The 24,308-nt window shown below is 43.5% G+C and overlaps 1 protein-coding gene across 2 annotated transcripts in view; it reads right to left on the bottom strand.

The window, feature by feature from the left end:
- Ccdc3 (coiled-coil domain containing 3) overlaps positions 1 to 23,497 on the bottom strand; it is an 88,594-nt gene extending 65,097 nt beyond the window's left edge. For both annotated transcript variants that reach the window (XR_005285888.1, XM_038334480.1), the window contains exons 1-2: positions 22,990 to 23,497; positions 19,678 to 19,852 (exon numbers count right to left, since the gene is read on the bottom strand). Coding sequence is in view for 1 of the 2 variants with exons in the window: in XM_038334480.1 (XP_038190408.1) it covers positions 19,678 to 19,852; positions 22,990 to 23,363 (549 nt within the window). In the remaining variant the exon portion in view is untranslated. The remainder of the gene's footprint in view (positions 1 to 19,677; positions 19,853 to 22,989) is intronic.
- Between the last annotated feature and the right edge of the window lie 811 nt (positions 23,498 to 24,308).

Below are 24,308 nucleotides of genomic sequence, written 5' to 3'. Positions count from 1 at the left end.
TGTGTTTGAATCCATAGCACTCACTTAAAAATCTGGGCGTGCCCACACACGCATCTGTAACTCTACCATTGGGCTCACTAAGGCTTGCTGGCTGCCAACATGGTTCCAGATTCAGTGAAAGATTTTGTCATTGCTCATACTCTCCCTCATTCCCCTCTTCAACTGGACCTTGGGGGCTCAGTCCAGTGGCTCCAATGTGGGTCTCTGTCTCTGTTTCCATCTGTTGTTAGACAAAGGTTCTATGATGATATTTAAAATAATCATCAGTCTGACTACAGGGCAAGGCCAGTTCAGGTACCCTCTCTATTGCTGAAAGTCTTAGCTGGGGTCATCCTTGTTGATTCCTGGGAACTTTTCTAGAGCCAGGTTTCTTCCTAACCCCAAAATGGTTTCCTCAATCAAGATATTAGAGGAGGTAGTGGGGGTAGGGTGTGAGGAGGGAGTGGGAGGGAAGTGGGAGGAGGGGAGGAAGTGGGAATTTGGATTGGTATTTTTTAAAGTAATAAAATATAATTATGATGATGATGATAATAATAATAATAATAATAATAAAGGTGTGTGACTCCCAAGTGCTGAGAAAAAAAAGATTTTGTCACAAGGGACTAAGGTAGTGAGTGGTAGAACAAGATACTTAGTATACTCATCTGGCCTCCAGGTGCTCTAAAGGACATACTTAAACACACACTCATACACATACACTCACACACACACACACACGCACACACACACACGCACACATGCATGGGACATAAGAGAAAGAGAATGAGGAGGGGTGGAAAGAAAGAGGAGAAGAAAAATATCCCAAACACAAGATAAACTGATGGATTTTCACACAAGTGTAGTAAAAGTTCATTAAAAATATCTCGGGTTTCTTGGGGAGTTTGCCGTGAGACTATCTCCTAGGAATGTCAGAGCTATACCCACAAAGGATCACCATCAGACTGTCCAAACATGAGCAGAACAAGGACAACAGACACACCAAAGTGGATGGGGAAAGCCCAACACAAAGAACTGCAGGCAATTTAGGAATGCGGAGAATAGGAGAAATAGCCTGCCCCGGGGAAGAGCACACCAACTGGTTATCCTATACCAAATGGTCAGCCCTGAAAGCACACATACTAGTAACTTTACATGAACTCAACATATAAGGAATATCTATGCAAATACATGTATGTATTTAATAACAATTAATGGACAAAAAGGTCATAAATTTGAAAGAGGGCAAGGAGGGAAGATTCAGAGGAAAGAAAGGGAAGGGAAATATGATGTATTATTGTGTTATAATCTCACATTTTTTAAATGTAAATATGTATTAAGTATATATTAAATATATAAATTAAAATACGTTAAATATATTTATAATTAAGAAAATTTTGAGATTATAATATAAAACACAAGAAAGAAAAAGAAAACATCTCAGATTTCACATTGAAAAATAACTTAGGTAGACCAGCTGCCAGCGAACCTTTCCCATTCCCTTGGTTCATCAGACAGAAACCTCCTACCCAGTCACAGGCCACATCAGCCAGAAGACCAGGTAGGCTGCCCACCTGGAGATCTCGTCCACAATCTCAGTGATTCCCCCCTCCAACACTATCCTCAATCTTCTTCCCCTCCTTCTCTGCCAAATCCTAGCCCCCAACTCCAGAGACTCCCTGCTGGAACAGAGGCCACACTGCTGGTAGGGTTTTGCCCATAGACCTCACCATTCTCTCAGTGCCCCTCCCCCTGCCACAACACCATCCCCAATCGGCCCTCCCTTTCTCATTGCTGTGTACTAGCCTCAACCTCGGGCAGAGATTCCCTGCTGGATCAGAGGTCAGGCAAGCCGCCAGAACCCCAGGTAGGCTGACCCCACATACACTCTCAGTGCCCCCCCCACACATTATCCTTAATTCTTCCCTCCCCCCTTCTTTGCCATTTCCCAGCCCCCTACTCAGGCAGAGACCCCTTGGTGGACAAGTTACCAGAAGTCCAGCCCCCAACTCAAACGGAGACCCTTGCTCAACCACAGGTCACACAGGCCAGAAGACCAGAGAGGAAACAAAACTCTCAAACAACCAAGACAAACCCAGAAATTGCCTACAAACTCTTGGGAACTGAACAACTAAACTCTCTGCCCAATGACTACTGGGTCAAGACAAAAATAAAGAAATAAAGACTTCCTAGAATTCAATGAAAATGAATGTACAATATAGCAAAATTTATGGGACACACTGAAAGTGGCACTAGGAGAAAAGTTCATAGCACTAAATGCCTAAGAAATTGGAGTGCTCTCATGCTAGCAACTTAACAGCACACCTGAAAACTCTAGAACAAAAAGAAGTAAGCAAATCCAAGAGGAGTAGATGGCAGGAAATAATCAAACTGAGGGCTGAAATCAATGGAATAGAAACAGAATAATACAAAGAATCAATGAAACAAAGAGTTGGTTCTTTGAGAAAAATCAACAAGATAGACAATTCCTTACTAAACTAACTAAAAGACAGAGAATATCCAAATTAACAAAATCAGAAATGAAAAGGGAGACATAACAACAGACATGGAGGAAATCCAAAGAATCATTAGGTCATATTTTAAAAACCTATACTGTACCAAATTGGAAGATATAAAAGAAATGGAAAATTTTTGTGATAGATACCACTTACCAAAGTTGAATTAAGATCAGATCAACTTAAATGGACGTATAATGCCTCAAGAAATAGAAGCAATCATTAAAAGTGTTGCAACCAAAAGAAGCCCAGGTCAAGATGGTTTTAACACAGAATTCTATCAGACTTTCAAAGAAAAATTAAGACAAATATCCCTCAAATTATCCCACAAAATAGAACCAGAAGAAGCACTGATAAATTCATTTTATGAGGACACAGTCACCCTGATACCCAAACCACACAAAGATTAAACAAAGAGAATTACATGCCAATTTCCCTTATGAACATAGATGCAAAAATACTCAACAAAATATTGGAAAACCAATTACAAGAACACATCAAAAAGATCATCCACCATGATCAAGTAGGCTTCATCACAGAGACACATGGATGGATCAACATATGAAAATCAATCAATGTAATCCATCATAAAAACAAACTGAAAGAGAAAACCCAGGATCATTTCATTGGATGCCAAAAAATATCCTTTAACAAATCTAGTACCACTTCATGATAAAAAGTCTTGGTGAGATTAGAGATACAAAGAACATACCTAAACATAATAAAGATAATTTGCAGTAAACTTATAGCCAAAATCAAATTAAATAAAAATTCAAAGCAATTCCTCTAAAATCAGGAGCAGGACCAGGTTGACCACTCTCTCCATCGTCTATTCAATATAGTACTTAAAGTTTTCACTAGAGCAATAAGACAACCAAAGGAGATCAATGGGATACAAATAGGAAAGGAAGAAGTCCAAGCATCATTTTCTTCAGATAATGATAGTACAGATAGTACACATAAACAACCCCCAAAATTCTACCAGGAAACTTCTACAACAGATAAACACCTTCAGCGAAGTGGCTGGATACTTAAAATCATCAGTAGCCCTCCTATATACAAATGACAAACAGACTGAAAATAAATTAGGGAAACAACACCCTTCTTAATAACCATAAATAATATAAAGTATCTTGGGGTAACTCTAACCAGCAAGTAAAAGACCTGTGTTACAATAACTTAAAGTCTTTGAGGAAAGAAATTGAAAAAGGTATCAGAAGATGGAAAAGTCATTCTGCTCATGGATCAGCAGAGTTAACATAGTAAAAATGACCATCTTATAAAAAAACAATATACAGATTCAAGGCAATCTTATCAAAATTCCAACCAAGTTCTTTACAGACCTTGAAAGGACAAGATCTTCATTTGGAAAAAAAATCCAGACTAGCTAAAAAAAAAAAAAAAAAAAAAAAAAAAAAAAAAAAAATCCTGAAAAGTAAATATCACCATCCCTGATTTCAGGTTACACTACAGAGATGTAGCAATAAAAACCACATGGTATTGGCATAAAAACAGACACATTGATCAGTGGAGCAAATTGAAGGCCTAGACATAAATCTATACACCTATAGACACCTGATTTTTTTTTATAAAGCCAGAAATATGCAATGGAAAAAAGAAAGTGTCTTCAACAAATGGTGCTGGTCTAATTGGCTGTCTGCTTGTAGAAGAATGCAAATAGATCCATATCTATCACCCTGTACAAAACTCAAGTCCAATTGAATCAAAAACTTCAACACAAAACCAGACAGAAGGGAAAGTAGGAAATAGCCTTGAACACACTGGCAGAGGAGACAACTTCCTGAACAGAACACCCATAGAGTAGGCACTAAGATCAACAATTTACAAACTGGGACCTCATGAAACTGAAAAGTTTCTGTAAAGCAAAGGACACCCTCAATAGGACAAAACAGTAGCCCATGGAATAGAAAAAGATTTTCACTAATCCCACATCCAATAGAGGACTAATATCCAAAAATATATAAACAACTCAAGAAACTAGATATCAACAAACCAAATAATCCAATTAAAAATGGGGTACAGATCTAAACAGAGAATACTCAATAGAGGAATCCCACAAGGCTGAGAAACACTTAAAGAAATGTTCACCATCCTTAGCCTCCAGGGAAATGCAAATCAAAATGACTTTGAGGTTCCATCTTACACCTGTCAGAACGGCTAAGATCAATAACAGTAGTGACAGCTCATGCTGGGGAGGATGTAGGGCAACAGACACACTTCCATTGCTGGTGGGAGTGCAAACTTGTACATCCACTATGGCAATTCAATGTGGCAGTTCCTCAGAAAATTGGGAATCAATCTACCTCAAGACCCACTCTTTGGCATATACCCAGAAGGTGCTCCATCCTACCACAAGCACCCTTGCTCGACTATGGTCATAGCAATTTTATCCTTAATAGCCAGAACCTGGAAACAACCTAGGTGTACCTCGACCGAAGAATGAAAAAAGAAAATGTGACACATCTACACAGTGGATTTTTGTATTACTCAGCTGTTTAAAAAATAGCATCATAAACAGGCAAATGGATCAAACTTGAAAAAAATCATCCTGAGTGAGGTAACCCAGACTGTGAAAGACAAACATGGAATGCACTCACTTATATGTGGCCATTAGCTGTTAAGTAAATGATAATCATGCTACAACTTACAGAACCAGAAAGGTTAAGTAATAAGGATGGCTCTGGAGGGGTGGGGACACATGGTTATCCCCAGGAAGGGGAAATAAAAGAGATTTTGTTGGCGCACTGGGGGTGGGTGGGGATGGGAACATGAGGGGTCAGGCAGGGGACTGAGGAATGGAGGAAGAAATCATGGGGAGAGACAATGGAATTGGAGGAGTATTTGGGAATGATGTAAAAACCCAGTGCAGTGGAAACTTCCTGGAACCTAAGAAGGTGACCCTAGTAAGGACTACTAGAAATGGAGGATACAGAGCACAGAGCCCGAACCAACCATTTTCTATAACTAGGCAAGGCTTCTAGTGGGGAGACTGGGACACCAACCTAGCCACAGGTTCTTTGACCTACAACTTGTCATGGTCATGGTGTCTCTTCACGGCAACAGAACCCTAACTAAGCAGATGAATACATGCATCTAACGAGGAGGAAATTGCCAGTTCTACCCAATCTCATCCAGAAAATTCAAGAGGAAGAAATACTTTCTAGCCATTTTGTGAGGCAATGCTATTCTTATATTCTTTATTAACTATAAAGAAGTAAATCTATAGATCACATTTCTTAGGTAAATAGCAGTAAAAACAAGCGAATGAATATAACTTAGTGAAGGTTAGCAAGCTTGAGGCCCTTGATTCTATCCCGTTTGTTCATATGTGCGTGAGTGCGTGCATGAGCACGTGCACACACACACACATACACACACACATACACCAACAACATGTTGGAGAACTGAATCAAGCAAGATAAAAAAAAAACCACGATTTATTCATCAAATGTGTGCTTTAGCATTTGCTTTATGACTTCATGCTTTACTCTTTGCTAATGAGGAGTTCCTGAGAGAAACCGTGGTAGTTTGAATGTGAATGGTCCCATAGGCTCATATGTTTAAATACTTCATCCCTGATTGGTGGAACTCTGGGGGAAGGATCAGGAGAAATGACCTCCTTGGAGGTTTGAAAATCCCATGCCATTCCCAGGTAGCGCTCTCTGCCTCGTGGTGGTGTCTCAAGATGTGATTTCTAGGTACTGCTCCAGCGTCGTGCTTGCTGGCTCTCTGCCAGGCTCCCACCATGATTGGCATGGGCTTATCCTCTGATCAACTGCAGGTCCCAAACGAACCCTTCCTTCTGTGAGTTGCCTTGGTCGTGGGTCTTATCACAGCACTAGGAAAGTCACTAAGACAGAAACTTCCTTATGCCCCGGCCCCAGTAAAGGTGTTGAACCACAAGTACATCACTATTCTTTCCGTCTTACCTAGTGGATGAGTGCAGGCTTCCTGCACAGTTTCCCTTTCCCTTTGGCCCTGTGAGGTGATCTGTTCTCTTTTCCCTGGGAGGTTTAAGTAATAAACTGCATGTGACCCATCAGGCATCTTGTTTAGCTGCCTTCTCTACAGGCACTTGACTCGCACACCTGATTCTGATTTTTTTACTCAGCCAGGGATCTCCTCAGAGAATGTTTATCAGTTGCCTTTGTGTCACGGTGACCAATACACCTGACCAAAACAGTCTAACAAAGGAAAGATTGGCTGTGCCCACCGTTTCAAAGGGATGTCAGTCCATTGTGGTGGGGAAGGCGTGGCAGAGTGGCTCTGTTCACTGCAGCTCAAGTGTGAGGTGGTGTCTGTCCATCCCAGCAGACAGGAAGCAGGGAATACGGTGTGGGTATAAACTTTCGAAAGGTCACCTAGTGACATACTTCTGCCAGCCAGGTCCCCTTTCTAAGGGCTCCATGGTCTCCACAGGAGAGTAATAAGCTGGAGACCAAGCATTAACAGCACGAGTGGAAGACATATAAGATTCAAATCTCTTTTATTTTTTAATTTAATTTTTGTGGTTTTTTTGTTGTTATTTTGTTTGTTTGTTTGTTTGTTTTTCCGAGACAGGGTTTCTCTGTGTAGCTTTGGTACCTGTCCTGGAACTAGCCCTTGTCAAAACTCACAGAGATCTGCCTGACTCTGCCTCCCAAGTGCTGGGGTCAAAGGTGCGCACCACCACTGCCCAACAAGATTCACATCTTAACAAAGTTACTCTAATAGAAGATAATAAATCTAGCTGAGCATGGTAGCACACACTTTTAATCCCAGCACTTCGGAGGAAGAGGCAGGTGGATCTCTGAGTTTGAAGCCAGCCTGGTCTACAGAGCAAGTTCCAGGGTAACTAGGACTATACAGAAAAACCCTGTTTCAGGGGGGTAAGAGAATAAACTAGACACATGTCAAACAAGAGCCACAGGGGGCATCTGCCATAACGCATAAGTTTCCTGTGAGTGGGAAATGTGGTGAGACACTTAGACTCTGAGTTATCCTCCAAAGGAAGAAATATTTCATAAAAGATGCATTATAAATATTCACAGCCAATCTTGGAGCCCTGTCAGGACAGGGTGAGAACTGTAATCTGAGGCAGAGATAAAGACTAACTGTTTAAAATAATTTATTTGTTATTTTGTGTGCATTGATGTTCTGCCTCCATGCACATCTCTGTGAGGGTGTCAGACCTTGGAGTTACAGACAGTTAGTTGTGAGCTGCCATGTGGATGCTGGAAATTGAACCCGGGTCCCTTGGAAGAGCAGCCAGTGTTCTTAACTGCTGAACCATCTCTCCAGCCCCCAAGACTAACCTTTCAGTCCCAATTATCTCTCAGATTTGACCATTTCTCTCCACTGCTGTTACCTCTAGCCTAGCCCAGCACTGATCCAGGACCTCTACAGCAAGCGGACCTCGTCTCCCTGAACCACCGGGAATTCCCTGACTTCTCCAACCCACTCTTGTTCCACTCTTGTCTGTTTAGCTCCCATTACCCTTTCCTTCAAAGGGGCAAAGATTTCCCACTGCTGTTGGACAAAGTCTGGATCCTCTGAGGGCCCATCAGGTCCAGCATGGCCCAGCTCCTGCCAGAACTCAAGCCCCACCTTTCTCACCCCATCCACATCATGGCACCACAAGGCTCTTCCTCCCCTGTATGCCCTGCTAGCACAGAATCTGTATGCACAGATTCTTCTGTCTCTGAGCTGCGGGTGCCCACTTTAGCCTGAATGTCTCTTTACACACTCGCCCTTATCTCAGGTATCAGTTCCTTTGAGAAGGGGTTCTTTCCTCTCAAGCCCAGGTAACGTAAGGCCGGTAGTTGCTTAATTTCTTAAATCGGAGCAATTGTTTCCATTTAAAATTGTGCAATGATCACTTGATTGTGACATTTTGATCAATGTGATCTTTTGATTGTGTCCATTGCCAATTATGACATCAGGGCCTTTGGATTTTGCTAAACATTGGAACTGTAGCATCTCACACAGTAGCTGCTTCGTGGGAGGTACCCAAATATTTGCTAAAGACGAGACACAGTAATGAGTCATGTAAATTAGTTATGTATAATGATGTCAGCACCATTTGTAATGATGTTGTATTAGGAACGACCCAAAAACCCAACAGCAGGAGACTTCATTAAAAATGACATATCATGATACATCTGTACAATGGAATATTGTGCAGCTATTTAAGGCATTTTCAGAGTCATTGATATGGAAAGATCCTCGAAGTCTCTATGTGAATTAAGCACAGCACAGCTGAGTGTACACAGTACCCCACCACTCTATCCAAGGCAGCAGTAAATAACATGTGTTAAACTGTATTTGCGGCATCGAAACACTCGTTGAATGTTTGTACAAGAAAGTAATAACTGTGGCTGTTTGTCTGGGGGTATGTAGGAACTGGGAATGAATGTCAAAGAGAAAGCTTTTTACCAGTATCACTGTCTACTTTCAGATTTGGACTTACAAGAAAATGTTATCTGCTTACAGTTTGGTTAACATACTCTTTCAACATGCTCCTGCCCAGAACTTAGTAAATGCTGATGAAAACTTGCCTTTATCTATTCCCATCACCAATGTGTATCCTCTTTACTGTTCTCACCAATCAAGGGAGTTGGGTGGGGATTAGCAGACACCAATCCCAGCAGGCTTTAGGAGTTACAGTTCCCTGGGGAGTCACAGAAAACTTTTTTTAGTTGTATATGTATATATATTTGTGGGGGGGGGGAAGAAGGGGGAAACATGAGCACGGGTACCCATGAAGGCTAAAAGCAAGCACTGAACCCCTGGAGCTGGGGTTGCAGGTGGCTGTGAGCTGCCTGACATGGATGCTGGGAACTGAGCTCTGGTCTCCTGAAAGAGAGGTATGTGGTCTTCACCACTAAGCATCTATCTCTCCAGCCCCAGAAAGCTGGTTTGCTAATTTGTAAAAATTGCAATGTTTGAGGACTTTGAAATGACTACAGCCATGACGCACCCCTGAACTGTCCTTTATAGTTTACAAAGTGCACAGACGCGCACTTTAGTGTAGCAGCCTTAGTTTCTGTGGGTCTCATTTCCTAGAGCAAACTTCAGTTATGAGAAATGAAAAGACCTGCCCAGGGTCATTCCTCCTGACACAACAGAGCCATCCAGATCTGAGGAGGAGTTGACATTCCTTCTGAAGCAGCTGGAGGGAGACAGCTCCTTTCCCAACTCCAAACAAGGAGAGGAGACCATGGCGGCAGCCTGACCTTCACAGGTTTTATTTTAATCCCATGACATTTTATGACAGACTGATGTAAGTGGGGTCAGGCTAGGTCTTGAGCCTAGGGGATAGTACTGGCAGAAGAGAGAAAATATCCAACTCCTGTTTTGACTGTTACACTTGCCCAAGCAGGAGAAAAAGGGAGAGAGGAAAAATGTTCTTGGCTGGAATGCAGAGGATCCTGCCAGTAAAGACTCTGGTTGCCAAAGACACCCCTCCCCCAGCCCCATTAACACCATGACACCAATGGAGAGGCACTGAACACTTGGAGACACTACTGACGCCTTCACAACTTTTGAAAGCAAAATTATGTTTCTATGAACTAAGGGGTGGGTGAGATATTTAAAAGTGAAGTACTGGGAAGGAACCAGCGTGTGGGAGGGTTTTACTCCTAACGATTGAGTTGGATGGCACCCTGGGTGTGTTGCACACAAGCATCCCCGTGTAAGATTTTCCTACTGTCCCAGCCCTTAACCTCCAGATCACCTCCCCAAGTCAAATGATGCTCCATGAGAAAGACCTATCCATGAAGAGAATGAAGTGTGTCCTTCATGAGCGGAGTCTAGGTCGCCTGTCCAGGCAACAAGGAAGCTTGGAGAGCAGCAGCATCAATGACAAAAAGCATTAGAGGTTGCTACACACGTACAAGATTCATTCCCTAAGCCACTGTGAGAACAGCAAAGTTCAGGGCCACCCACAACTTCCCTGGGAACACAGGAGGGAGGGATTAGTAAGTTCTCATTAACAAAAGTTTCTTCTCCCTCTGCCAACACTCATTCCTACTTGGGGGAAAGGTGACTAAATATCAATTTTGAGCCTTCCTTGGGTTGAGGAGAAACGGGTAAGTTTTCTGAGACCATAAGTATGCTTACCCTGGAAGGGAAAGATAGCTGGAGGCTTGCTTGCCCATAGAAAAAGGTAAGTGCTATAGCTTGTTTTCTTGTCTGTTTGGTTTTGTTGTTTGTTTTGATTTGTTTCTGAAGAAGGAAGGAACTGCCATTAGGTCTTCCGGCAACTCTTTGTCCACACACAACCATTTGAATCGCTCCACATTACAGAAAAGACTGCAATCTTTACCATAGAATATTTTAAAGTAAATATTAAGTTAAATTTTGTGTGTATCTATGCATGTGTGTGTGTGTGTGTGTGTGTGTGTGCGTGTGTGTGCGTGCGCTACAGTATGCTTATGGAGATCTGAAGATGACAGTTGTGGGATATTTGTACACTGTGTGAAGATGTGTCACTGTAATTGGTTTAATAAAGAGCAGGGTAGGCAGAGGTTAGGTGGAACTTCTGGGGACAGAGAGGACTCTGGGAAAAAGAAAGGTAGAATTGCCAGCCAGACACAGAGAGGAAACAAGAGGTACAAGATGGAAGAGAGGTAATGCCATGTGGCTGAACATAGATTAATACAAATGGGTTCATTTAAGTCGTAAGAGCTAGTTAGGAATATGCCTAAGCTATAGGCCGAGCTTTCATAATTAATAAGAAGTGTCATTATTTGGGAGCTGGCTAGTGGAACATGGCCTTTTAAAGGAGCCATGCCTTTAAGAGGCCATGCTGTACAGCTGAGCACTTGAGTAGCCGGAACTGGGTACAAACTCCTGCTTCAGGCAAACATAACAAATTACCAGAACTGGGGCAGGTAAATCTGGGTCTGTGCCCTTACCCACTGACATGAGACTGGGCTCTTGTGGAACAGAGCAGGGCAGAGTCAGCCACCAATGCACCATATGCTAAGCAGAGATGTACAGCATAGCCTAGTAGTTTAATATCTCACATGGTCAGAGAAGGCTGCAGACTTGCCAAAAAAGAAAAAGCCAGGTGCAGACTGACACAACCTCTGAACAGGATACAGTGTGTTTTAAAATGTACCTAGGTGCTAAATAAAGAAAAATAAAATGGGCATAGATAGTTATAGAAAAACAGTTTAAATTAATAAAGTCTTTAAAGAAAAATAATATAAAAAATAAGCCATATAAAGATGAAAATACACAGGGCATCTGGAAACTGTATGGTGTTTTGTTGACTTTGAATTTTTTGAATGCTGATGAACCAATGACAGTTGCCAAGAAACAACGAATTATGAAAGGGATTGCTGAATTAAAGAAGCCTGTATACTTTAAAGATTCTTGACTTCACAATGGAAGTTTAGAAATGTGTTGTGCTGGGGGAAAGGTTGTGCTTTTGTTTCCAGAGGAAACAAAAAGTTATAGATTCCTTCAAAGTTAATAGAGAACAGATTTTAGCGGGGAAGACCTCCTGAGGATCTTGGCTACAGATGTGAGGGGAAAAGTCAGGAAAGACTACAAGACAGGTAATGTGCCTGCTGATCCTTCTGCGTGGGAACAGCTCTGAGACTGGATGAGACATGATAAATCATGTTGGCTACAGAGTCCTCATGACTTATTACATGTCATCCTTTCATAGGGCATGAATGGAGGTTTGGTTATACAATTCAAATAAACTTATAAAGTTGACAGATGTCTTTTATCTGCTCAAATATAAAACAGAAAATCATCTTTAGTTGACTTGTACATACTGCATATTCTACACTCATGCTAATGCAGAGATATATGTTACCTTTAAAAGTATTGTGTGTTTTCAGAACAAAAGGATCAGATACCAATGAAGACAAGAAGATCAGGTGATCCAGCCTCACAGAATGCCTCTGTTGCAGTTTCCTCAAAAAATTCTGCATATAGAATAACTTCATATCAGCTAGCTGAGATGGTCCAGCCTCACAGACTACTCCAACCAAGCTCTACACTTTCCAATCACACAAAGACTAAACAAAAAATAATACAGCTAGCTTTCCCAGAATTTGATCATTATCCCAATTTTCTCAGGGAACCCCTAAAGATGCTGTTGTTCCAAGACAACAGGAAATAATTTTAAGAACATGACACCCACATTTCCAAGAGGTGGGTTGGATGATTTTGGTTGTTCAGTGGGTTATGGATGTTTGTCATCATTTAGGAGAGTTGGTTGCAAGTTGTTATTGGTCATAGTCAGGAAGGAAGCTAAACAGAGGTGATTAAATTCTGGAATCTCATTATGAAAAGAGAAAGGGCAGATACAGACTGATTGGGTAAAGGGGTGGATTGTTGAGTCTACTTTTGAACAACCATTAGTCTCAAATATTTTATGTTGGCATGGATTTTTATATATTGATACACATCAAAGAACCTCCATATGGAGTTTTCTTTCAATGTGGCAACGTTAGTCATTTGGGCATGAAACTGCCCTTGCCTCAACTGCAAACAGTTGCAGTCCAAACTGGACAAGCTGGACACAAAAGGATGTAACTGCTGAACTTTGCCAAGACAAGGTAGGAAGTCCTTCAAAATTCCTGCATCACAGAAAGGTCTGTCAGATATTCTAGTCCTGTAAGTTAAAAATGGTTGCCCCAACACTACAGAGGAATCTTGGGTGACTGTCCAGGCATTCATCTGTCTTTGTGGTTTCTGAAATTGTTTGTTCTGCACTTTCTGTTTACTCAGGTAATATTATATCCTTCTTGGGTCTCTGATGGTGTTGAAGATGAGATAGTTATAGTTAGTTTTCCTTGTTACCAAATTCAGGAAAGAAACTCACAAAAGAGGTATAAAGTGTATAAGGTTGGGAAACATAAAAACTTAAATTGTTTATCCAAGAAAATGTTTTGGGGTCTAAAAAGGTAGTTTTAGGATGGTAATACAAGTTAGGATAAAAAGTGAATTAAATATAAAACTTTGAACTCATCAAGATAAAATAGGTAATAGAGTATTTTTTTCCAAATTTTCCAAATACAAATGAACTGGACATTGTGAATATAATTCTTATTTGATAATTGTTCTTATTGTATATAATTTTACTGTATTAGAGTTAAAACCTTTCTTTTTATTTAAACCAAAAGGGGAAAATGTTATGATTTGTGCACTGTATGAAGATGTGTCACTGTAATTAGTTTAATAAAGAGTTGACTGACCAACAGCTAGGCAGGAAGAAGTTAGGCAGTGCTTGTGGGGACAGAGAGGACTCTGGGAAAAGAAAGGCAGAGTCATCAGCCAGACATGGAGATAAAACAAGAGGTACAAAATGGAAGAGAAGTAATGCCACATGGCAGAACGTAGATTAATATAAATGGGTTAATTTAAGTTTTAAGAGCTAGCTAGGAATAAGCCTAAGCTATAGGCCAAGCTTTTATAATTAATAAGAAGTCTCTGTGTCACTGTTTGGGAGCTGGCTGGTGGGACAAAAAAAGACTCATTACAGATGACCTTCAGGTATCAGTTTTTCCCTCCCACATTGTTTGAGACAGGGCCTATCTGCACTGAGCATGCCAGGCAGGCTAGCTGACTGAAGAGTCTGTAAGAATTCTGTTTCTGCCTCCCATTTCTCAGTAGGAGTGTGCTGGGATTGCATATACCTGCCCTACTGCATCCAGCTTGTATGCAGGTTCTGGGAGTCCCAACTCAGGCCATTAGCTTTGTGTAATATTGAGATGAGGTTAAGCCCTACTCTGTTACTTCATGTGGTATAAAACAGTGGTTTATCAATCTGTGTGTTGCCTTATGAGACTCCATTTTCAAGCAGATTTTTTTACTCTATTTTGAGAAAGTGTGACTGCAACCCCTGGTAATCCACAAACTGTACATCTGCCAAGTACCACCGATTCAACTGACTGATAAATGACTGGAAGTAAAGGGGGAGCCACCCTATGCATTTACTGGAGTGAATTGAGAGTGGGGGGGACATATGAGTATATTAAAATCCTATCAGAGAAACCAGACCTAAGAACTTATTAGACAAAACAGATAAAAACAAAAAGTTACAGCAGAGTATGACTCCCATAAGTTGTTAGATTCCTAACATTTTGATTGTACGTTGTCACACCAACCTATTGCCTGATGACTAGTATGTACACAGAGGATCAACAAGCAGAGAACTCCCCAGCTGTCCCTGGAGCTTCAGCTCCACTAGGGTCCCCTCTGTTGACTCAGCCTACTCAACTGCCTGCACAGCCACCCATGTGAACCCGAACCTGAAACAGCACATGCTGGTTTTTGTCAACTTGCCACAAATCCAAGTCATTTAGATAGAAAGAACCTTCATTTAGAATATGCCACAAACACATTGCCTGCAGGCAGGTCTGTGAGGTAGTCTCTTAATTCGTGATTGATGAAGGAGGGCCCAGGCCACCGTGGGGGAAGCCACACTGGAGCAGGTGGTCTTGAGTGGTTCAAGAGATCAAGCTGAGTAAGCCATGGGGAACACGGCAGTGAGCATCGTTCCTCCTCCGTGGCCTCTGCTGCAGTTCCTGCCTCCAGGTTCCTGCCCTGACTTCTCTTCATGGTGAACTGTGAGCTATAACATGAAATATACACTTTCCTTTCCAAGTTGCTTTTGGTGGTGATCTTTACTGCAGCAATGTAAACCAACTTACAAATTAGGTTAATGCAGTTTCCTGCTCTTGGACCTGGGTTCAGGCTTTCACAACATAAGTGATCTCTACTGTAGCCTTGCTCTCCAACCCTGACTTCGGCCGCCTCCCAACTGATCTGACTTGCATCTCATCAGTATAGACTCCAACTTACTTCTGAAACTTTTCATATTCTCCTGCAACCTCTTTAGTTTGTATCCTTTTTGTAAACTGCATATGTGCATATATACCTATTGTGTGTGACATGTGATGTGGGTGTTAATTAAGATTGGAATAAAAGAACCTACATTTACCTCATCCAGATTACCAGGATAATCTTTCAAGTTGCTGTCATTGAAACCTCTGGGCCTTGAGAATGTATTGCTCCCAGTAAACTGTGACATTGTAGAAAGACAAAAACATGTTCCTCAGTGCCTCTGGCTAGCATGCTTACAACAGGCAGCAAGTGCTTTTGCCCACAGAGTCATCTCCCCAACCCTTGGGTGAAATGGTAAAAGAATGAGCTGTTAGGGATGGTGGCACATGCCTTCAACTCCAGCACTTAGGAGGCTGACCTGGGAGGACTGAGAATTTGAGACTTCCTGGACTATAGGGCAAGTTAAAGATCAGTCAGAGGATCCACAACATGAGACCCTAGTACTCACACACATGAAGGTGCATACACACACACACACACACACACACACACACACACACACACACACACTGATAGATAAATAGATGATAGATAGATAGATAGATAGATAGATAGATAGATAGATAGATAGATAGATAGATGATAGACAGACAGACAGACAGATAGATAGACAGACAGACAGATAGATAGATAATCTGATGTGGTCCCTTTCAAAGGGGGCAGGGAGTGAAAATGGAATGAAGGAATGGGACTGGGAAATTGAGAGTGCCCCAAATTGAACCTTTAAATGTTTAAATTGAACAGCATTCTGGGATGATTATCACCCCCCACTTTAGATTTTGAGGTCAGGGTAACTAAAGAGAAAAAGCAGTCTCTCCAAGATCAGCATCTGATCCACGAAACAGGCCTGCTCCACACTGACATCACTCCCCATGGTCCTATTGTTCTCGTCTCCCCTTTTAATGCTGGAAAATGTAATTCCAAACAAATGTGAGCAAAAGACTAATAAGTTATGCAGCTGAAGAGGTTTAGGGCTAAGCCCCTTAAGCTGTTTTTGGAATAGTATTTGATCTCTTGACATAAATCTAGTGCTATTGTGGGTTCTATACATATGCAAAGCTCCCACAAAATAAGCTGGAACTAAACTGATTACATTCCCTATCGAATAGGTGAAACTCAAGTTTGGGATTCTGAGGCTGTGATGTACTGCATCCAGTGCAATGTGGAAAGTGAACAGTAAAGACAGGAAGGGAGAAGCAAGGGCTGGAGATGGCTCCATGGGTAAAAGAGCTTGTTCATATGCATGAGGACCTGAGTTCGAATCTCCAATACCGGTGTAAGCAACTAAGCAGGGTCATGCAAATCCCTAACTCCCAGTGTTGTGGAGGACAGATATAGGAAGATCATTCAGGCTTGCTGGCTGCCAATATAATTCCAAGTTCAATGAGAGATGCTGTCTCAACTGAATAATGCAGAGGACAAACAAAGCAAGACATTCAAGCATACATATGTGCACACACATGCACACACACTTGTGCACACACACTTGTGCACACACAGGCAAATAGGACTAGAGAGAGCTCAGTGGGCAAGGTGTTTATGAACACAGAAAGACCCGAATTCTATCCCCAAGAACCCACATAAAAAAGCCAGGCATGGTGGCACAGCCCTCTATCCCAGCACAGTAGAGGCAGAGATGGCAGGGACCTTTGGGGCTGGATGGCCAGCCGACCTGACCTGCTGGGTGACACCCAGATCAATAATAGACCCTTGTCTGAAAATAAAAAAGAGCCGAGCAGATGGTACCCACAGTGGTTTCAATGAGAATGGTTCCCCACTGGCTCCTGTGTTTGAATACTTGGTTCCCAGCTGGTGGGAATGGTTTAAAGGATCAAGAGGTGTGGGTTTTGTTGGAGGAAGTATATCACTAGGGGTAGGCTTGGAGGGTTCAAAAGACTGGCACCATTTCCAGTTCTCTCAGTCTCCTGCTTTCGTATCAAGATTACCATCAGTTGTTCTTCCCACCATGCCTTTGTCTCTAACCCTCTGGAACCAGAAGCTCAATTAAACTCTTTCTTTTGTAAATTGCCTCAGTAATGGTTTGTCAACATAGCAAGAGAAAACTAACACTGGGCCTAAGGAACAAAACCAGAAGTCTTCTGGCCTCCACGTATCTGCATATACAAATACATCAGTACACACATGTACCTGCACACACAAACAGGGAAGAGGGGAAGAGGAGAAAACGAAGCAAATTCTCAGTATTGTGCTGTAACAAAACAGGGCAAAGTCTCAGAAAGTGGGGAAGACAGGTCAGGAGACACTAGACTGCCATCAGCAGGATAGGTCTCAGGCAGGAAGCTCTTGACAATAGGAACAAATGGATGAATAACTTTTGTCTGGACAACCTTGTCTTTCACAGAAACAGCTTCTCTGTGAGAGTAAGAGAGAGGTTCTGGGGGGCCGGGGCCCTGGGACTGAAGACAATGATGTTTATAGAACAAGGCAGCTACCCTAGACTAAGTCACCAGCAAAGACAAATAACACCTCTCAAACCCTCTACACACAAAGAGAAAGGAAGAAACCACCAGATACAACCAGGGTGATTCTTTAAACCATAAAATGGAGTCACTGCTTGATTTGACATCCACATCAGACCTATCTCTGAAAGTTGGTCACTTAACTAACTGCAAATCTATTTTGGATAGAGGGTGATGGCCCAGCAGCACACAGGCCTGATCTGACTTAATCTTTCTATCTTATCTGCATCCTTGTGGTACTGCCATTGTTTGGGGAAAGTGATAAGCCCTAAAATGTCCCCCTAACTGGCATTTAGCTCAGATTGGAAGATTTCTTTGTATTTCCTCACTCAAAGTAATCTTAACCTTTACTAGAGCCACTTGGTCTACTCTGTAAGTCTTAAAGGGAATATCACTTTTAAAATCATGGAGTTTAAAACTCATGGGGGCTGGAGAGGTGGCTCAGTAAGGAAGAGCTCTTGCTGCTCTTCCAGAGGACTTGGGTTTGATCCCAAGGGCCAACATGGCAGCTCACAACAACCCATAACTCCAGTTCCTGGGGATCAACAACCTCTTATAATGTCCCCAGGCACAAAGCATGTGTGTGGTGTACATACATACACGCAGGCCAAAAAATCCACACACATAAAATAAATCCAAAAGAAAAATTTAAACGTGGAATGTTAGCTCTGGAACTTCTCTTATTTCTTTTCCTTTTCTTCCAAGACAGTTCTTTAGAGCAGAGGTTCTCAACTTTCTTAATGGTATGACTGTAATGGTCTGCTCTGTCCCTTTAAGACAAGCCACACCCACTCCCTCCTCCATCTGCAGAGGCAAGCTGATCTTCAGCTTCCAGCCTGACTCCCTTCTCTTTTCTGCCTCTCCCCTCAAGAGGCAGCTTATACCTCGCTTCATTTTCCTTACTTCTCCCCTTCACCCCCAACCCCCATCTCTCTCTGTTTCTCCCTACTCTTTCCCCCTTCTTCCCTTACCCCTTCCTCTCCTTCCCTTCCATAACCCACTAAATAAATATCCAACCTCACTCTGCATGGCATGCCCATCCATGTCTCTGTTTCTTGCCTGCCACATGGCTCCCTGCTGGGGACCAGCCGCCTTCGGAGACCTGCCGCGTGGTCCCGTGGTGTGCCCATCTCTCTGTCTCTCCTAGTGGGACTCACTGCCTCTCGTGGCTTACTGCAGCCACTTGGAAACTGCACTGTCCCTGTCTAGGACTGACTGCTATCAAGACCTGCTGCCTGCCCCGACTCAGGGACCTGCAGCGTGATCTCATGGCCTGCTGCCTACTGCAGCCACTCAGGAACCTGCAGCATTTTACTTAATCCATTACAGTGACCCTTTAATACAGTCCTCATGTTATGGTGACCCCCAACCATAAAATTATTTCACTGGTCCTTCCTAACTGTAATTTTGCTACCATTATGACTAGTAATGTAAATATCATCAGATATCAGATACAGGATATCTGATATGCCAGGTTGACAACCATTGCCTTAGAGCAGTATAGCTTACAGGCATTGAACATTGAGCACTATGCCAAGAGATTTGCATATTTAAATCAAATGAGTGCAATATGGGTGTGACTTCTGTCTCCCTTTTGCAGATGGGGAACCTGAGATACATGTACCTTCCTCCCATCTTGCTCCTACTTTGTGAAGAACTCCTTACCACACACTAAACCCCAGGCATCCGCCTAAGAACAGCATTTTCTCTCAGCCAGGAGGGAAATGGGAGGATGCATAATTTGGAGAGAACTCTCAACACCATTGGTCATGATGTTCCTGGAAGATATGGCTACACTCTTGTTTTGTCAAGGCACAGGCCCAGCCTGCCCTTACCCTGTTGTCTTCCTGGATCTCCCAGTCGCTCGAGAAGGTCATCAGCTGCTGCCCTTGGGAGCAATTAGCAAACTGGAAGAGGCTGGAAAACATCCTTCTGTTTTCTTGTGTGTCTGGGAAGATGGCATCTTGGAAATTGACTCCATGAGGCAAGAGATTGTAATTTTCATCCATCCTAAGGGGGAGGGGTCAAAGCAGAGAGACAAGGGAGGTTATTGGAGGTGGGTCAGCTTCAGTCCAGTTTACAAAGGACAGAGATGATCTTGCTAATTTCATCATGAAATCTGCAATGATTCTCAGAAAGAGACCCCACAGTTAGCACTTCTGTTTTTTACTTTTCATTACTTGAGTCTAACCTTAAGGTTTTCTTAAGCACAGAGTCTAGACAAAGGGGAAAGAAGAGATGTGCATTCATGTCTGCGTCTATTTCCCAAGTCCCCCCCTACTTTCCTTCTCCTATTGTTCCTTACTTCCTGGTGAGAAGGCAACCATTTGTAATGCGACCTGGATTCAAGTCTCGCTGTTACGTTCAAGTAAGTTTCTTCTTTAAGTACTCTCGTCTTCCAGTCTGCTATAAGAGAATTATAGTAGAACCTACTTTCCTGCTATTACCATGGGGACTGCTCTGGAAAAATGTAAACAGGGCTGGAGATGTGGCTCAGTGGGTAAGGACACTTCCTGGTCAAGTGTGAGAACCCAAAATTGAATTCCTAGCACTCACATAAAAAGGTAGTCATGGCTGTTCCTGCCGGTAACATCAGCACTGGACAGCAGGGACAGGCAGATCCTGAGAACCTACAAGCCCAGCCTAGCCCAAACAGTGAGCGTCCAGGTCAGTGAGAGACCCTGACTCAAGGCAATAAAGTGGAGGGCGATAGAGGAAGACACCAACATCTTCCTCTGGTCTCTGCATGTACACACATTCCTATGCACGTACCACATACACATATACACTCATCCAACACACACAAATAGAAGGAAGCACTGGCACAGAGTGCATGCAGGTATACCAATAGCAGTCAACGTTTTTACATGCTCTGGTGTAAAGTGCTTGCTAGAAATAGAAATCAGGGCTAGGGAGATGGCTATGGGGTTAAGAGCACTGGCTGCTCTCCCAGAGGTCCTGAGTTCAATTCCCAGCACCCACATGCAGCTTACAACCATCTGTAATGAGATCTTGTGCCCTCTTCTGGCATGTAGGCACATAGGCAAAACACTCGTATATAAAATATAAAAATGTAATAAAATAAATAAAGCAAAGTTAACCAAAGAAGGAAATAAATTTTTTTTAAAAGTAAGAAAAAAATAGAAATCAGGAAAAAAAGGGGGTGAGAATTTTAACCCAAGCGTTCCAGTTTGAATTTGGAATGTTCCCCCTCCTCTCAGTTTCATGTGCTCAACCTTGGTACCCAACTAGGGTGGGAGGCTGCGGAAGTTTCCAAAGGAAATAAGTCACTGGGAGGATGCCTTTGGATCTACATCCTACCACAGCCCCTTCCTGTATTCCTTCTCTGCTTCCTATTTGCCGTGAGGTGAACAGTCTTCACCCCATACACCACCATAGCCATCTGCCCGAGTGTACAGACCCACACAGGAAAGGAATGAGCCCTCTGAAATGAGCCGAAATAAACGTTCCATTCCTTTCCATTTGCCAGCCACAGTGAGTGAGTGAGCAAGAGACAGGGGGAGAAGCCAGAACAACCAAGGAGGAGTGCGTTGTATGAAGTTATTAGCCTACTTCAAGGCAAGAGAGCCCTAGAAAAAGACAACCTGTCACAGCATCGTGTGACTGCTGGTCTGTCTTAACTTCCTGTAATTATGTCATCGCAAAAGATGACAACATTGACTGACCGCTACACAGTCACTGGACCACTTTGTGATTTAAAAAGAAAAAAAAAAGCAAAAAATCCAACATTGTCTAGTCAGTTCTTGAGCTTTTTATCCAGTGGAAAATAAAGCACTGTCAAGTTGTGTTATAGCGGGCTCTCAGTGTTTTCCCTAAATAAAAACATGAAAAGACTGAGTTGGATTTCTGGATCAAGAAAGGCGCTCACACAGCCCTGGCTGACTTTATTTAGAAACTATACTTTCCAGACAATTAAAAAAAAAATCAACCTAATCTGGCTAAGCTCCTCAAGCCAACACAAAGCAGAACACGCATTCTAAACTTAGCCTGCCTTCAATATGGAAAGCACATGTGGCTCCGAGCTTCAGGACATCCCTCTGCGGAACTTACTGTTTTCTTTCTCAGAGATGCCAAAGCGAGTCAGAATCCCTGCTCGGAATCATTCCCTGGAGCGTTGGTGCTGGTTTACAATTGGCAAAACTGCGACGATAGCTGATCATACAGTTTTGGATTGAGTCGCCAACTGTTCGAAAACCTGGCTAAGATTCTATGCCCGTGTCTCTCGCCGTTGTTCTATACCCATCTTAACTGATTTATTACCATGAACTTGAGGAGCCACCTGCTGTTTTCTACCTACGATTTAGGTAGAATTCGGTAGTCAATAAAAATGAACTGAATTTGGGGACATACATTTCTTGCTGATTTCTTCCAACCTCCGTGGAACTTCACAAGACTGATATTGTTTACAAGGGACCACCTCACCTGCCTGGTGCCCCTCTGCAATCTTCAAAGCAGTGACCTGGAGTTTTTACCTTTCCCCTAAAGCCCTGCTAATGTGAACTACCTGGCAGGCAGTATGGGAGAGGAACAAGACAGAAAGGCTGCCTTCTGGCACTGAAGTGGGTAGAAAAGAGGGAGGGGATGCACGTTAAACAACAGGACTTCCCCGGGAGCTTCACGTGCTCCCGTCAGTATCTGCGTCTCTCTTTCCGCCAGATGGGAATTGGTGGAGGGGAACGGTGTGAGAGCTGGACTCTGAGAGAAGTGTTTGGCTCAAAACTCACACTTGAGAAGTTCAAAGCCAGAATCCCAACAACTGATTCCAAAGGCCATCTTCCTCAATACATCAAATGGACAGTTGGAAAGTACTTTTAGAGTTGCGTGTGGTAGCATGAGCCGGTAATCCCAGCACTCAGAAGCTGAGGCAGGAAGATCACCCGGGTAAAAGAACAAAACCCTGTCTCATAAACAAAGGTACTTTAACCTTTTTGCCTTTAACACCCTTCTGTGCATATGACTCCAAAATCGTCTCTGACTCTCATCCTCAGCCAAGGGTGGTCAGGATCTTCATAGAGGACACAGCAAGAAAGAATGCAAAGAGTCTAAGATATGTTCTATTTTGGCAAAAAGCGGGCCCGGGGCACTTCAGACCTGCTGCAGGTATCTCGCAGAGGGGCCAGGCTCACCTGACAAAGAAGAAATAGGAGTAGTCCTGGACCACCGTGTGGGAGTGACAGGAGAAGTAGCCCAGACCTGTAAGATTGAGCCGGGAGCCGGCGGGCACCTCCAGCATACTGCCCCACGCCTGGTCACACAGCATCTCCACCTCGGCGGAATAGAAGAGCCCTCCCTCTCCAGCTTGGTACTGCCACGGCAGGTAGTTGTAGAGGCTGGGCACCTCAGGGTGCAGCGCCAGAACCTTGGCATACACGATGGTCTCGGCCAGCTCTGCTCGGCAGCCCTCGCTCAGGGGTCGCCACTCCGACGGCAGCTGGCAGGCGCGCGCGGGCGCCGGGCGGGCGGCGAGGCAGAGCGCGGCGAGCAGCAGCGGGAGCGGCATGCCGGCGGCTACGCTCTAGCCTGGGCGCATGGCCCGCTGGGGTGCCGGGGAAGGTGGAGAGCCGGGGAGCCCGCAGCGCCTGCCCGCCCCCGGGAACTACGGCCTGGGCGCTCTGCTGCGCGAGCTCCGAGGAGCTGGTTGCTCTGTGGCCAGATCACCATGTCCCGGCCTTCGCCCCTCCACGCTTAAGAAGGGTCGCGAGGACGCGACGGGACGGGAGGGGACTGGGGCGTGGACGGCGGCAGGGGCGGAGAGTCTGCTCTGCAACCCGGCCTTGCAGGGCTCCCGGAGGAGGGTACCGACCCAGGCGTCCTGAGACTCCCGGGTGGCGGCGGGACAAGTGAACTGAGTCTTGACCACACGACCCAGTTGGCTTGAAGTGCCAGATCTAAGGGCTAGATCAGAGTTTGCGCGACGGCGACAATAGCTGTTCCCTATGCAAGTGCCCCAAGGCTACTGCTCTCAATTTACACGATGGGGTCCTCTGGGTTAAGTCTTTACGTTTTCTCTGCAAGTGATTTAGAATCAAAGTACAAAGAAACCAAATCTGATTTTGTCTTTTCCGAACTTCATGTGGAATAATATTGCCTCCTCTCTTCTCATTCTTTGTTTCCCCCTCCCTTTCTCTCCTCCCTTCTCCCCCTCATCTCCCCAGATTCTCTCCCTCCTCCTCTCCCTCCTCTTCTCCCCTCTGCTCCCTCGCCCTCTCATCCTTTTCTATCACACACACACACACACACACACACACACTTTTTCTGTAATAATGGTATCCAAAGAGTCCCCATAAAGATTTGAAAAGCCATTGTTCCAGGATTTTTTTTTAAGTTAACTGATTTATACAACCCCAGATTCTGAAAGTTCTACACTTGGGAAGCAAATTCATCAATAAATTCCAATCATCTTTTCCCTAGTTAAAGGGTAGAATGGATAACAAAACCCTCTCAC

The sequence above is a fragment of the Arvicola amphibius genome, chromosome 6 (assembly GCF_903992535.2).
Source record: "Arvicola amphibius chromosome 6, mArvAmp1.2, whole genome shotgun sequence".
NCBI lineage: Eukaryota > Metazoa > Chordata > Mammalia > Rodentia > Cricetidae > Arvicola > Arvicola amphibius.
The sequence above is the reverse complement of the archived record's forward strand: the minus strand, read 5'-3'. Positions and strand labels throughout refer to the sequence as shown.